The sequence below is a fragment of the Phocoena phocoena genome, chromosome 2 (assembly GCF_963924675.1).
Source record: "Phocoena phocoena chromosome 2, mPhoPho1.1, whole genome shotgun sequence".
In the NCBI taxonomy this organism is placed as follows: Eukaryota; Metazoa; Chordata; class Mammalia; order Artiodactyla; family Phocoenidae; genus Phocoena; species Phocoena phocoena.
In genome coordinates this window covers 21,565,704-21,581,627 of record NC_089220.1, presented here as the reverse complement: position 1 = coordinate 21,581,627, position 15,924 = coordinate 21,565,704, and the positions used below count along the sequence as shown (strand labels likewise).

General features: G+C 36.1%; 1 protein-coding gene across 1 annotated transcript in view; it reads right to left on the bottom strand.

The window, feature by feature from the left end:
• GTF2A1 (general transcription factor IIA subunit 1) overlaps nt 1–15,924 on the bottom strand; it is a 45,132-nt gene that overhangs the window by 9,699 nt on the left and 19,509 nt on the right. Inside the window, exons 6-8 of the mRNA XM_065872080.1 lie at nt 14,144–14,277; nt 11,260–11,580; nt 2,908–2,997 (exon numbers count right to left, since the gene is read on the bottom strand). Of these exons, the coding sequence (XP_065728152.1) occupies nt 2,908–2,997; nt 11,260–11,580; nt 14,144–14,277 (545 nt within the window). The remainder of the gene's footprint in view (nt 1–2,907; nt 2,998–11,259; nt 11,581–14,143; nt 14,278–15,924) is intronic.

The following is a 15,924-nucleotide window of genomic DNA, read 5'->3' as shown; positions in this document are numbered from 1 at the left end:
CCATCTGCCTTCACCTAGCTCTGACTTAATCTACTACTATACTACTCCCCCAAGTCCAGTTACACTGGCCTCCTTTTTGCTCCTCACACACAACAGGCAGGTTATGCCACTGAATAATGACAGGGCTAACTTTCTTCAAGTCTTTGTTCCTGTTCCGTTTTCCCACTCTAATAATTTCCCATACCAATTATCAGCTTCTAGCATAGCATATTAATTACAGTTGACCCTTGAACAGTATGGGTTTGGAAGTGCAGAGATACAAAGGTATTTTTCAATAGTAAATACTACAGAATTAAGTGGTCTATGGTTGGATGACTACATGCATGTGGAGGAAACGCAGATACAGAGGACTGCCTATATGTTACATGCTGATTAACCCCAGCATTGTACAAGAGTCAACCGTAATTTATTTGTCGTTTGTTATGTTTTAACATCTGTCTCCCTCAACTAGAGTAAGCTTCTCAATAGCAGAGACTGTTTTGTTTTGTTCACTGGTGTATCTCAAGTTCCTAGAATAGTACCCTGGGACATCATAGACACTCTGTAAGTATTTTTTGAATAAAAAGATATCTGTCTCCTCTTTTCTTTTGACTTCTTGTAGAGAAAGTATTAACTATCCTAAAAATGGATATACAAATTTATTTCCGGTACAAACCAAGTGACTACAACCTGAAAGACATGGAATTAAATAAACAAGTGATATATATATTAAATAAATAAATAAATGAGCAAACAAGTGCTGAGTAGCCAGAAAAAGGAATTCCACAGACAAGTAAAGAAACTGACTGCATTCTGCTGCAAGACAACTTGCAAAAAGCAAATGTAGAAAAGTTTCATGAATCAAATAATAGTCTATATACTAAGCACTGAAGTCATATTGAGTAATAAGTAGTAAATATTTTTACTTGAATAAAATCACAAAATACAACTTAACAATTCACTGGCCTTAAATTAAGCCCTTCCTGAAGGAGTGTCCTGAGTGCCAGGAAAAAGGCCTCTGAAATTTCCTAATGACAAACATATTAAATACAATTACCTACAAATAAGGCTGAAGACTCAATACCTGATGCCATCAGTCCCTATCCACCCATACTTATGGGAGAACCCTGCCTCATTATTAAGTTTAAGGTTCTCATTTGATTAGCAATACAATAACTCTATGATTGCTTCTAAAATTGACTCGTTGTTGAAATTCTAAAGTTTAGTCTTCAAAAATAAACTCCTAAAGTTCAAGTTGCCTCAAACCACACCCACACCCATTTCAGAACACACCCTTCTTTATTGTTGGCTAAAACATCAAGACTCAACCCTCCAGTCTCCAGAACTCATTTGATTATAAAAATTAGATCTCTGCAAACTTTATAACTGTTTATCATTCAACACACTATTTAAATCTATTTTTTAATTTCTTAGTTTAAAACATTAAAATATTGTCTCTTGGAGCAAAACAAACCAATTTTAACATTTAAAATATTAAGTGTACAAAGGAGAATACAACTAGTCACTTATAATATGAAAATACTTAGAAGCATATTCTTAAGTCAAGCTAAGGTAAAGGTCCTCTCTTGACTGATAAATCTGACATCTTGCTATCATGAAACTGTGCCCTGGATAATTTGGCTGCCAACAGGTTCCCTTGAGTCTTCCTGGCAATAAAGATTTACTGGTATCTCCCATTGTTTTAACTTCAATACGCTTCCTCTATGTGCATGTAATGAGAAATTACTTTTATTATAATGTGCTTGGTGTAGGGTATTAAAAGTGCTTACTTAGCAGTCATAATGCACAAAAGGGGATGCCTGATAACTCTGAATCAATGACCTCACTAATTTAATTCTATAATTTCACGGGTATTCAACTCTCTTGACTTTACCTTTTCATTAGGAAATGATAAGATTTATTTTCTTAACATTTTCCCTATAGATCTGTTTGCAGTAAACATGGCTACTTATAATATTCATTTCTATAAAAGCAACACAAATTTTAAATTTTCATCATTTGTAAAGGAGGGCATGCAGGGCACAAATCTTGTATAATAATGACTTCAGCTCCAGTACCTGACACATTTAGGCACTTAATAAATATACGTTTACTGAATGAGTAGTGCTTATAAACAAAACCCAACTACTTCTGTTAGAGTTTTCAGCACATTTTAAAGACCTCTGCTAAAATTAAATTATAAAAATGCAATATAATTTGTGGATTTACTATAAATTCAATGATTATAACCAGAAAAAAAAATTTATTCCAAATTAAATGTTTCAGCAAATAACCAAAATTTTAACAATGCCAATAACTATATCAAAAATACTTGGGAAGTAGCATCCGTTTTAAGAATTAAGGAATCAAGGAATCAATAACTAATTCTCATAGAACCTAGTTTAAAAATTTTTTACTGCTACCAAAGTACAGCAAAGCTAAATAATTTAAAACAATTTTCAGTAAAAATATATCTTTTGTTAGTTATCAGTCTTGTTTTTTGCCGTTGTTCTTTTCTCCTTAGCAATAAAAAAAGGTTACAGAAATTTAATTAAAGCCTTTTAGTTTTGAGGTAGTTGAAGTCAGAGGGAAAACAGGGTTATCCCACTGAGTTACTATTCATGGTAAAGGACAACCACAAAGTAGCTTTACTTTGTTAACAGGTTGGGAGACAGTCTAAATTGAAAACAACATACTTCCCATGAGTTCTTTCATAACTTTTTTTTCAACTGTAAAGTTATACAAATTAATTTCTCATTCTATTAAAATAATCTAACTAAACTATAACATTGTTTTCATTCACACTGCTTATACTGAATATAAGAGGCATCAATCAGCTGACCAAATGCATGAACAAGACAGACAGGATGGTTTAGGGAAGAAATTACAACAGAAAAAATGTCAGTAACCTGATCATAAAACACTTACCTTATCATATTGGCATACAACAACATTTTCTGTATCAAAGAGTTCCTGTCCTTCCTCATCACTCACATCATCTTCACTATTGAGGGGTTCCTAAAAATGAAAAAGGGAGAATGCATTTACTTATACTTCATATATTACTAGAAAAGGCCCTTCTAATATTCAGAGAAAAGAATCACAAAGACCTTCATGTTCTTTGAGAACCAAGGGCCAGACAGATGCATATATACCATGAACATATTGTTAACTGGCTGTGTTAAGACTCTACCAATGTCACTGAAATTCCAGCAAGAAATTAAATACAATAATTAAAATAGTTAAGCTATATAATTTATAAGCCTGAAAAGATGTTTAACTTTACTTCCTTTATTCTTTCCTAATAGTACGAAAAGATGATTCTCTTTAGTAACTGTTTTAAGATGCCTAGAAATAGACCTAACAAAATATGAAGGTTTAATGAGATAATGGTAGTATGTACCACCAGAAGTAGCAGTGTAAAAGGGAAAACAATGGTGAAATTGGCATAGGAAAACAGGGTTATAAAACAGCTTGGCAGCCTGAATAGTCTTTACATTAAGGACTAGGACTAGGAATACAAATTAGTATTAGTGGAGGCTTAGAGCATAGTTAAGGCAATCATATTTAAAAAGAAGGAGAGGATCTCGTCTCAGTATCAAGGAGAATTAAAGGTCAAGATCTAACTAGAGCATAAAATGACCAACTAAGTTAACCTTGACCTCAGTCATGGCAGAAAATAAAACATATAACTCTGATTTCTAATTAATGAAGAAAGAGAAGCTAGGACAAAATGAAGGTGTAAAGAAAAATAATCAAGATGATATTAAGTCTAGGCCTATACCTACTCACACACGTATATGTATATACATTCTTTAATTTAAAATAGGTATCACCAATGTAAATGTAAAAAGAAAATTTACTGAGGTAAAATTCACCATTTAAACCATTCTAAGAAGTACAATTTGCACTTAGTACATTCATAATGTGTGCAATTACCACCACTATTGCCATTTCTAAGCAATATTATAGAGCTTAGGCAAGAAAAACTACTTTTTCTCTTTTGATTTGACTGCCTACAGAAAAAGCATGAAAGAATCAAAAGAGGCCACCTGGTAAATAAAGATGAAGGTAGCCCCCAGCGCCCCCACCTGAAAACCCCATTTCCCTTGATCAACCCGCCGTGTCCAGGGAAGGAGCTGGGAAGCACAGCAAGGTTGCCTTAAGTACACGTGGGAAATCAAGAACTACGATATTTTTCTCTGTTCAAACAGCTTTTTAAAATTTGCTATGGTGTTTATAACAAAAAAGAAAATTGAAAAAAAAAATAAGTGAAGTAGCAGAAGCCTTTTGCTACTCATCATTAATCTAGGAAATAAAAATTAAAACCAAAATGAAACAAAAGTTTCTACCTACCAGATGCAAAAATTAAGCAGCCTGACAATGTCAAGTATTGGTGAAGATGTATAGACATATGCACCATTATACACACTGACTGCCAGAAGTGTAATTAGTACAACTATGTGGCATTTTATCTTAAGTTGAAGATAGGCATGCCTTATGATTCAGCAATTCAAGGTTTAGGTACAACACTTAGAGAAACTCTTACATGTGTCCCCAGAAGACACATACCAAAATATTTTATAACTGTAACAGTTAACAAGTAGAAACAACCCTAATGCCCAACACATCACAAAAATGGATAAATTTTTAACATTTAACAGTGAAAATAATTATAGGTAGATGCAACAACTTAGATGAACCTCAGGAATACCATGTCGGCAAAAAAAATCAACTTGCAAAAGAATACACAATTATTTCACTTTATTATAAACAGACATGTAAAACAAAACAATATGCTCCTTAGGAATATAAATACATATGGTAAAATATAAAGGTAAGTTAGCGATAAACACAAAATTCATGAGCAAGGTTACTCTGATGGCAGAAGGAAGAGGATGGGGATTGGAGACGGGCACCCAGGGGACTTTATTTAGGCAGTGGGATTTTTTTTTTTTTAACTAGATGTGGACATTGGGTTTTTTATATCATAAAATATTTTTATTTGTTTCATCTATTCAATATTTAATAAAACAGTATTCTTTAAAACAACATTACTTAGATCAGCGGTTCCCAACCTTTTTGGCACCAGGGACCAGTTTCATGAAGACAATTTTATCATGGATAAAAAATTGGAAGGGGAGGGGCTTCCCTGGTGGTGCAGTGGTTAAGAATCCGCCTGCCAATGCAGAGGACACGGGTTCGATCCCTGGTCTGGGAATATCCCACATGCTGAGGAGCAACTAAGCCCGTGCGCCACAACTACTGAAGCCCACGTGCCGTGCTCCACAATAAGAGAAGCCACTGCAATGAGCAGCCCGCGCACTGCAATGAGGACCCAGCGCAGCCAAAAAAAAAAAAAAATTGGCGGGGGATAGTTCAGACGGTAATGGAAGCGATGGGGAGTGGCAGAGGAAGCTTCGCATGCTCACCTGCCGCTTACCTCCTGCTGTACGGCCCAGTTCCTAATAGGCTGCAGACCAGTACCAGTACATGGACCAGGGGTTGGGGACCCCTGACTTAGATAATTTAGAAGCAGTTTGTACTAAGATAAACCAGAAGATTACATCTTAGGCTGCAGAAGGCAATTAACAGTGAAAACTGTGGTAAGACAAACACCATCTTGAATACAAGTAACTAAGCTGGAATACTGAGGAAAACAAAGATATAATCACATGCTTCTAAAAATACACAACAAAAAATCAATAAGAAAGGATGGTTTGATCAGGAAACTTGCACAAGCTTCTTAGATAGCCTCATCCACCAAAGGGCAGACAGCAGAAGCAAGAAGAACTACAATCCTGCAGCCTGTGGAACAAAAACCACATTCACAGGAAGATAGACAAGATTAAAACGAAGAGGGCTATGTAACAGATGAAGGAACAAGATAAAACCCCAGAAAAACAACTAAATGAAAAGGAGATAGCCAACCCTCCAGAAAAAGAATTCAGAATAATGATAGTGAAGATGATCCAGGACCTCAGAAAAAGAATAGAGGCAAAGGTCGAGAAGATACAAGAAATGTTTAACAAAGATCTAGAAAAATTAAAGAACAAACAGAGATGAACAACACAATAACTGAAATGAAAAATACACTACAAGGAAGCAACAGCAGAATAACTGAGGCAGAAGAATGGATAAGTGACCTGGAAGATAGAATGGTGGAATTCACTGCTGCGGAAGAGAATGAAGAAAAAAAGAATGAAAAGTAATGAAGACAGCCCAAGAGACCTCTGGGACAACATTAAACACAACAACATTCACATTATAGGGGTCCCAGAAGAAGAGAGAAAGGACCCGAGAAAATATTTTAAGAGATTATAGTTGAAAACTTCCCTAACATGGGAAAGGAAATAGCCACCCAAGTCCACGAAGCACAGAGTCCCATACAGGATAAACACAAGGAGAAACAAACCAAGACACACAGTAATCAAACTGGCAAAAATTAAAGACAAAGAAAATTATTGAAAGAAGCAAGGGAAAAATGACAAATAACGTACAAGGGAACTCCCATAAGGTTAACAGCTGATTTCCCAGCAGAAACTCTACAAGCCAGAAGGGAGTGTCATGATATACTTAGATGAAAGGGAAGAACCTACAACCAAGATTACTCTACCCAGCAAGGATCTCACTCAGATTTGATGGAGAATTCAAAAGCTTTAGAGACAAGCAAAAGTTCAGAGAATTTAGCACCACCAAACCAGCTCTACAACAAATGCTAAAGGAACTTCTCTAAGTGGGAAACACAAGAGAAGAAAAAGACCTAAAAAACAAACACAAAACAATTAAGAAAATGGTAATAGGAACAAACATATCAATAATTACCTTAAAATGTGAATGGATTAAATGCTCCAACCAAAAGACACAGGCTTGCTGAATGGATACAAAAACAAGACCCATATATATGCTGTCTACAAGAGATCCACTTCAGACCTAGGGACACATTCAGACTGAAAGTGAGGGGATGCAAAAAGATATTCCATGCAAATGGCAAAAAAAAGAAAGCTGGAGTAGCAATACTCATATCAGATAAAATAGACTTTTAAAATAAAGAATGTTACAAGAGACAAGGAAGGACACTACATAATGATCAAGGGATCAACCCAAGAAGAAGATATAACAATTATAAATATACATGCACTCAACATAGGAGCACCCCAATACACAAGGCAACTGCTAACAGCTATAAAAGAGGAAATCGACAGCAACACCATAATAGTGGGGGACTTTTAACACCTCACTTACACCAATGGACAGATCATCCAAACAGAAAATTAATAAGTAAACACAAGCTTTAAATAGACCAGATAGATTTAATTAATATTTATAGGACATTCCATCCCAAAACAGCAGATTACACTTTCTTCTCAAGTGTGCATGGAACATTCTCCAGGATAGTTCACATCTTGGGTCACAAATTAAGCCTCAGTAAATCTAAGAAAACTGAAATCATATCAAGCATCTTTTCTGACCACAATGCTATGAGAGTAGAAATCAACTACAGGGGAAAAAAATGTAAAAACCACAAACACATGGAGGCTAAACAATATGTTACTAAATAACCAAGAGATCAACGAAGAAATCAAAGAGGAAATCAAAGAATACCTAGAGACCAATGATGATGAAAACACGACGATCCAAAACCTATGGGATGCAGCAAAAGCAGTTCTAAGAGGGAAGTTTATAGGTATACACGCCTACCTCAAGAAACAAGAAAAATCTCAAATAAACAATCTAAATTTACACCTAAAGGAACTAGAGAAAGAACAAAGAAAACCCAAAGTTAGCATAAGGAAAAAAATCATAAACATCAGAGCAGAAATAAATGAAATAGAAACAAAGAAAACAGTAGCAAAGATCAACTAAAGTAAAAGCTGGTTCTTTGAGTAGATAAAATTGATAAACCATTAGCCAGATCCATCAAGAAAAAGAGGGAGAAGACTCAAATCAATAAAATTAGAAACGAAAAAGAAGAAGCTACAACAGTCACCACAGAAATACAAAGCATCCTAAGAGACTACTAAAAGCAACTCTATGCCAATAAAATGGACAATCTGGAAGAAATGGACAAATTCTTAGAAAGGTATAACCTTCCAAGACTGAAGCAGGAATAGAAAATATGAACGGACCAATCACAATTAAAGAAATTGAAACTGTGATTAAAAATCTTCCAACAAACAAAAGTCCAGGACCAGATGGCTTCACAGGTGAATTCTATCAAATATTTAGAGAAGCGCCAACACCCATCCTTCTCAAATTCTTCCAAAACATTGCAGAGGAAGGAAGACCCCCAAACTCATTTGATGAGGCCACCATCACGCTGATACCAAAACCAGACAAAAATACTACAAAAAAAGCAAATTACAGACCAATATCACCAATGAATATACATGCAAAAATCCTCAACAAAACACTAGCAAACAGAATCCAACAACACATTAAAAGGATCATACACCATGATCAAGTGGGATTTATCCCAGGGATTCAAGGATTCTTCAATATATGCAAATCAATCAATGTGATACACCATGTTAACAAATTGAAGAATAAAAAACATATTATCATCTCAATAGATGCAGAAAAAGTTTCTGACAAAATTCAACACCCATTAATGACAAAAACTCTCCAGAAAGTGGGCATACAGGGAACCTACCTCAACATAATAAAGGCCATATACGACAAACCCACAGTAAACATCATTCTCAATGGTGGAAAACTGAAAGCATTTCCTCTAAGATCAGGAACAAGACAAGGATGTCCACTCTCACCTCTATTATTCAACATAGTTTTGCAAGTCCTAGCCATGGCAATCAGAGAAGAAAAAGAAATAAAAGGAGCACAAATTGGAAAAGAAGAAGTAAAACTGTCATTGTTTGCAGATGACATGATACTATACATAGAGAATCTTAAATATGCCACCAGAAAACTACTAGAGCTAATCAATGAATTCAGTAAAGTTGCAGGATACAAAATTAATGCACAGAAATCTCTTTCATTCCTTTACACTACTGATGAAAATTCTGAAAGAGAAATTAAGGAAACACTCCCATTTACAAACAAAAAGAAAAAATACCTAGGAATAAACTTACCTAGGAAGACAAAGACCTGTATGCAGAAAACTATAAGACACTGTTGAAAGAAATTAAAGATGATACCAACAGATGGAGACATATACCATCTTCTTGGATTGGAAGAATCAATATTGTGAAAATGACTCTACTACCCAAAGCAATCTACAGATTCAATGCAATCCCTATCAAATTACCAATGGCATTTTTTACAGAACTAGAACAGAAAATCTTAAAATCTGTACGGAGACAGAAAAGACCCCGAATAGCAAAGTAGTCTTGAGGGAAAAAAACAGAGCTGATGGAATCAGTCACCCTGACTTTAGACTATACTACAAAGCTACAGTAATCAAGACAGTATGGTACTGGCACAGAAACAGAAATATAGATCAATGGAACAGGAGAGAAAGCCCAGAGATAAACCCACACACCTATGGTCAACTAATCTATGACAAAGGAGGCAAGGATATCCAATGGAGAAAAGACAGTCTCTTCTTCAATAAGTGGTGCTGGGAAAACTGGACAGCTACATGTAAAAGAATGAAATTAGAACACTCCCTAACACCATACACACAAAAAAAACTCAACATGGATTAGAGACCTAAATGGAATACTGACACTGTAAAATTCTTAGAGGAAAACATAGGAAGAACACTCTGACATAAATCACAGCAAGATCATTTTTGATCCACCTCCTAGAGTAATGGAAATAAAAATGAAAATAAACAAATGGGACCTAATGAAACTTCAAAGCTTTTGCAAAGCAGAGGAAACTACAAACAAGGCAAAAAGACAACCCTCAGAATGGGAGAAAATATTTGCAAACAAATCAATGGAAAAAGTATTAATCTCCAAAACATATAAGCAGCTCATGCAGCTTAATAGTAAAAAAACAACAAGCCATCCAAAAATGGGCAGAAGACCTAAAGAGACATTTCTCCAAAGAGGACATACAGATGGCCAAGAAACACATGAAAAGATGCTCAACATCACCAATTATTAGAGAAATGCAAATCAAAATTACAATGAGGTATCACCTCACACCAGTTAGAATGGGCATCATCAGAAAATCTACAAACAACAAATGCTGGAGAGGGTGTGGAGAAAAGGGAACCCTCTTGCACTGTTGGTGGGAATGTAAATTGATACAGCCACTATGGAGAACAGTATGGAGGTTCCTTAAAAAACGAAAAATAGAACTTCCATACCACCCAGCAATCCCACTACTGGGCATATACCTTGAGAAAACCATAATTCAAAAAGACACATGCAGCCCAATGTTCAATGAAGCACTATTTACAATAGCCAGGTCATGGAAGCAACCTAAATGCCCATCGACAGACGAATGGATAAAGAAGTTGTGGTACATATATACAATGGAATATTACTCAGCCATAAAAAGGAACAAAATTGGGTCATTTGTAGAGATGTGGATGGATCTAGAGACTGTCATACAGAGTGAAGTCAGTCAGAAAGAGAAAAACAAATATCGTATATTAACGCATATATGTGGAACCTAGAAAAATGGTACAGATGAACCAGTTTGCAGGGCAGAAATTGAGACACAGATGTAGAGAACAAACGTATGGACACCAAGGGGGGAAAGTGGTGGCGGCTGGGGGTGTGCTGAATTGGGAGATTGGGATTGACATGTATACACTGATGTGTAGAAAATGGATGACTAATAAGAACCTGCTGTATAAAAAAATAAAATTTTAAAATTAAAAAGAAGATAAAGTATGGTTTAACTGAAGATAGACACTAAGAGTAGATAAGGTTATCTACGGAACTGGTATGGAATACAGAACAAAAGGAGGTTTTGAATAAATCGGTCACATTTAGCTTTTTCTTAAGTTTCTTCCCTTCCGAAATGTTGTTTTAAATTACTGAAGGAAAAGATTACCACATCTATCTGTTCTACCAATGTTTAATCTTTAAGCTACATCATGATGAATGCATAAGCCAAAGAATTAGAATTTCATGCAGTGTCTCCATCACCTTTATAAGTACAACTTAATTTGGTATTCATTCTTTTTTTTGTTACCAGCTATAGAAATATTTTATAAAGATAAATACATCCAGAACAATCTAAAAATCTTAGGGTACAGTACCCTAACAGCCTCTAAGAAAATATAATTCATCAGTTTGGTACCAAGTAAAAGAAGAAATGATTGAGTAGTTTCTTACTTCTAGTCTTTTACTAGAAACTTACCTCTTCTACCTGCCCATCTTCAGCTCCATCTTTCTCTTTGTCTTCTTCCTCCTCATCATCATAGTCTTCTTCTTCATCTTCATCTTCTTCAGATGACGTATCCCCAGTCCCATCAACCTGCAACACCAGCGGGGCTTGCTGTTGAGCAGGCTGGGCCTGTGGCTGCTGTTGGCCAGCTGCAGTTAGCTGTGCTTGTGCTGGTGTAGGTGCTGCCACTGTTGTAGGTATAACTTGAGTCTTATTTCCTGTAAATAAGATTTGCTGGGGCTGGATGATAACACCTGTTTGTGGTGAAATCCCTCCAGGAAGAGGGGCCAGTACCTAAGGCAAAAGAAAAACTACAGATTAGTAACTAGCTAGAGGATCAAGTAGCTCAGTTTCATTGCTTGGCACACTGAAATAGGCCCCAATGCTAAAGAATCATCCCAAATTGCCATATCTCACACATAGTTAAAACTACCAAAGCACAGGAGGAATGTTTAGTGAGTGTACTGATCCACTAAATTTTCATTTTACCATTCAAATTTCTAAAAGAAAAATATTTTCTGAAGATAACTGCTCCATTAATCAAGTACTTGCTATGTATATGCCAAACTCCAGGCTAAGAGTTACATGTTATTAGTTTATTTGCTTTAGGTATAGAGGTTTAATAACTTGCAAAGCTTGCAGTCAAGTCACTAAGAGGCAAAATGTGAACCTAGGTTTTCTGGTTCTGCTCTTATTATTATGCTACACTGCCTCTCTAGGAAGAACACTGCCCTGAACTCTGAAGCCCTGGGTTCCAGTTTTGTCTAAGATCACAGATAAAGATGTAGCAGAGGCAGGTCTTTAACCTCTCTTCACTGTTAGATTAGGGTCAATGGTTCTCAACGCTGGCTACAAGTTATAACAACCTAGTAACTTAAAAATGCTGATACCTGGGCTTCCCTGGTGGCGCAGTGGTTGAGCATCTGCCTGCCAATGCAGGGGACACGGGTTCGTGCCCCAGTCCAGGAAGATCCCACATGCCACGGAGAGGCTGGGCCCATGAGCCATGGCCGCGGAGCCTGTGCTCCACAATGGGAGAGGCCACAACAGTGAGAGGCCCGCATACCACAAAAAAAAAAACAAAAAAAACCAACTGATACCTAAGTCCCCACTCCTAATATTCTGATTTAATTGGTATAAGATGACATCTATTCATTTTATTTAAAGTTCCCCAGGTAATTCTAATCATGCAACCAAAGCTGTGAACCACCAGATCAGATGATTTCTAAAGTTCCTTCCAGCCTCTGCATCCTAGGATTCTAAAGTAAACCACAACTCAAAAAGAACGTATTAACAAATAGTAATTATATCTATTATAATGAACATATTTATAATTATAGTTATTAAATAAAAAGCAGACAATGCCTAGTGATAAATTAAAAGCACTAAACGGCAATTCCTTGTCATTAGGTTCAAGGAAAGCAAAAATAATAAGACAGTATTTCTTTTAAGAAGTTTACAGATTAATGATGCAATAGACAAAGCAATAGCAACTCAAAAAGACAGAAGATGTCTGAGAACTGCAATATATAGCATTATGAAAAGACAAGAGAGAGTACTAAATTTAGCTTGGGGGGACAAGGCCTGGTCAGGGAAGCCTTCCTAGTAGGCAACAGTTAAGCTTCTATTTGTGTTTTGGGAGATTAGCCAGGCTTTTTCTGTTTGGTTTGTTTGTTTGCGGGGGACTGGAGAGAACTGCTAGAAGGAAGGCCAAAGGTGGCATTCTAAAGAGAACAGCATCAAGTGAAACCCAGAAGTACCAACAGAACAAATTTGGAAGGCTGTAAGTACGCTGGATTAATGTTCCTCCTCTGTATCTCTATCATTGTACTATCATATTAACGTTATTTGTTTATGTATCTGTCTCTTTTTCAAAGTACGCAAGTTCCTCAAGAAAATAACCAATTCTCTTTCATCTTTGTCCTCACAGTACAAGAGTTTAACACCTGGCACACAAGCATGTGCAAATATTTGTCAACTTTGATATAAACAGCAGCTGAACCAGGTAACAACTGGAAGCATGGCAAAAAATAAAATGTGGAAAAATTAAAAAAAAAAAAGAACCCAAAAAAGATCTCATGACCCACGCTGAGGAGTTTACACTTTTTCCAATAAGCAATGGGAAATCATTAAAAGATTAAAAAATTTTTAGAACAATGACTATAAATATAGAGTAGCAGTCAAGTTAGGAGGGCACAAAGCTAGAGGCAGGGAAATCAATTAAGAGGATAACACAGTATTTTAAGTGAGAAATTATGAGAGCATGAACTAAGGAAATGACAAAAGAGAGTGTGGGAAAAGAAAACTAGTTTCAAATATATTAAGGGACTGAAAGCATGTTTAAACTGCAGTCTGAAAAAAAGAAACTATTAAGAAGAATTGGTAGGATTTCATGATACCTTGGATATTAGAGGTAAGCAAAAGGGAGGATTCCACATACCCGCTTCCAGACAATACATAACTATCATGAAACCAGACTCATGCCTGCTTCGTTCACTCCTAAATCTCTAGTCTCTTGCAAAGACCCTGATACGTAGCCACCCAATAAATGTGTGTTGAATGAATGCTGAATAACTAGCTTAGGAGGCTGGATGGAGAGTGGTGCCACTTATAAAAAGCAGGGCGTAGGATGATAAAGGATGAGTAGGGATAACAACAATGTAGTCTTAGACATACTGTAAGTTAAGCTGTGAGGTGTACAGGAGGAATTCAGAATGACAGGTTGTGTAGTATCAGAGAAGAGTCTAAGAATTTGTATAGACAAAGCTATAGAAAAAGGGATGGGAAACACCCAGAGAATTCATACAGAGGCAGAAAAAAAAGAACCCCATGGTGGTCAAAACTTAAAGATTTTTACCTGTTGTATAACAGGAGCTTGTACTCCACCAGGCTGCATTTGTGGTATAACCTGTTGTTGTAGAACTACTGACTGCTGAGGCTGAAAGATATACTGGGCACCATTGGCTGCCCTGACCACTTGAAGAAGCTGGCCTAAAGTAAAAAGCATGTATTCCAAATTACCACTTTAGCAGTGACCACCTCAAAACAAACAAATTCATAGTGAATGTCAGACCATGGTGAATGACAAAAATTACTAAGGCGGCTAACAATTTTATTAAGGGCTGTCATCCATACACAGTAAACTATAGTCCTTACCTTCTCCGACTTTACGACATGCTCTAATACATTGCTTAATATGTTTTATTTTCCTTATAAAGCTGTTTCCAACAAAGTTTTAACAACAGATTATGAGAGTTGATTAAAAGCGTAAATTATCTTCACTAACAAGTCATGAGAGAGGAATAAGTAACATCAGCAGACATTTCAGGGGCTGTTCATTTTTAAAGCTTTAAGGAAACAAAAGTATAATAATGCATTAATATCTTGAACAAAAGCACAGCATTCCTTAGCTTCAAGATGACTTAAAAAGCAGTAAGAGTTTGCTGAACCAATTATTATTGCCACATAACACTAACAGTATGACTGGCTTATACCAAATCCCTCTAATATATTGTTTTAAATGATGCAGAATGTTGAATTAATTAAGTAGTAAGCAATTATATCTCATTAAAATATGTAGCAAGCCGCTAAGTTTGTTCTTCAAAAATTTAGAAATTAACAAAACAAGAAATTGTATAATCATTGTACTTTTTTAACATCTTTATTGGAGTATAATTGCTTTACAATGGTGTGTTAGTTTCTGCTTTATAACAAAGTGAATCAGCCATACGTACACTTATATCCCCATATCCCCTCCCTCTTGTGTCTCCCTCCCACCCTCCCTATCCCACCCCTCTAGGTGGTCAAAAAGCACCGAGCTGATCTCCCTGTGCTATGCGGCTGCTTCCCTCTAGTTATCGGTTTTACATTTGGTAGTGTATATATGTCCATGCCACTCTCTCACTTCATCCCAGCTTACTCTTCCCCCTCCCGATGTCCTTAAGTCCATTCTCTACATCTGCGTATTTACTCCTGTCCTACCCCTAGGTTCTTCAGAACCATTTTTTTTTTAGATTCCATATATATGTTAGCATACGGTATTTGTTTTTCTCTTTCTGACTTACTTCACTCTGTATGACAGACTCTAGGTCCACCCACCTCACTACAAATAACTCAGTTTCATTTCTTTTTATGGCTGAGTAATATTTCATTGTATATATGTGCCACATCTTCTTTATCCATTCATCTGTCGATGGACACTTAAGTTGCTTCCATGTCCTGGCTATTGTAAATAGTGTTGCAATGAACACTGTGGTACGTGACTCTTTGAATTATAGTTTTCTCAGGGTATACGCCCAGTAGTGGGATTGCTGAGTCGTATGGTGGTTTTATTTTTAGTTTTTTAAGGAACGTCCATACTGTTTTCCATAGTGGCTGCACCAATCTACATTCCCACCAGCAGTGTAGGAGGGTTCCCTTTTCTCCATATCCTCTCCAGCATTTATTGTTTGTAGATTTTTTGATGATGGCCATTCTGACTGGTGTGAGGTGATACACCTCATTGTAGTTTTGATTTGCAAGAAATTGTATAATTAAATTACAGAGAAAATACTTAAAATCCAGGTAAATAAATTCTTCAAACATTATTATTAAAAGTAAATTTTGCCCGCTATGGAGAGATACTATATAAAATAGAAT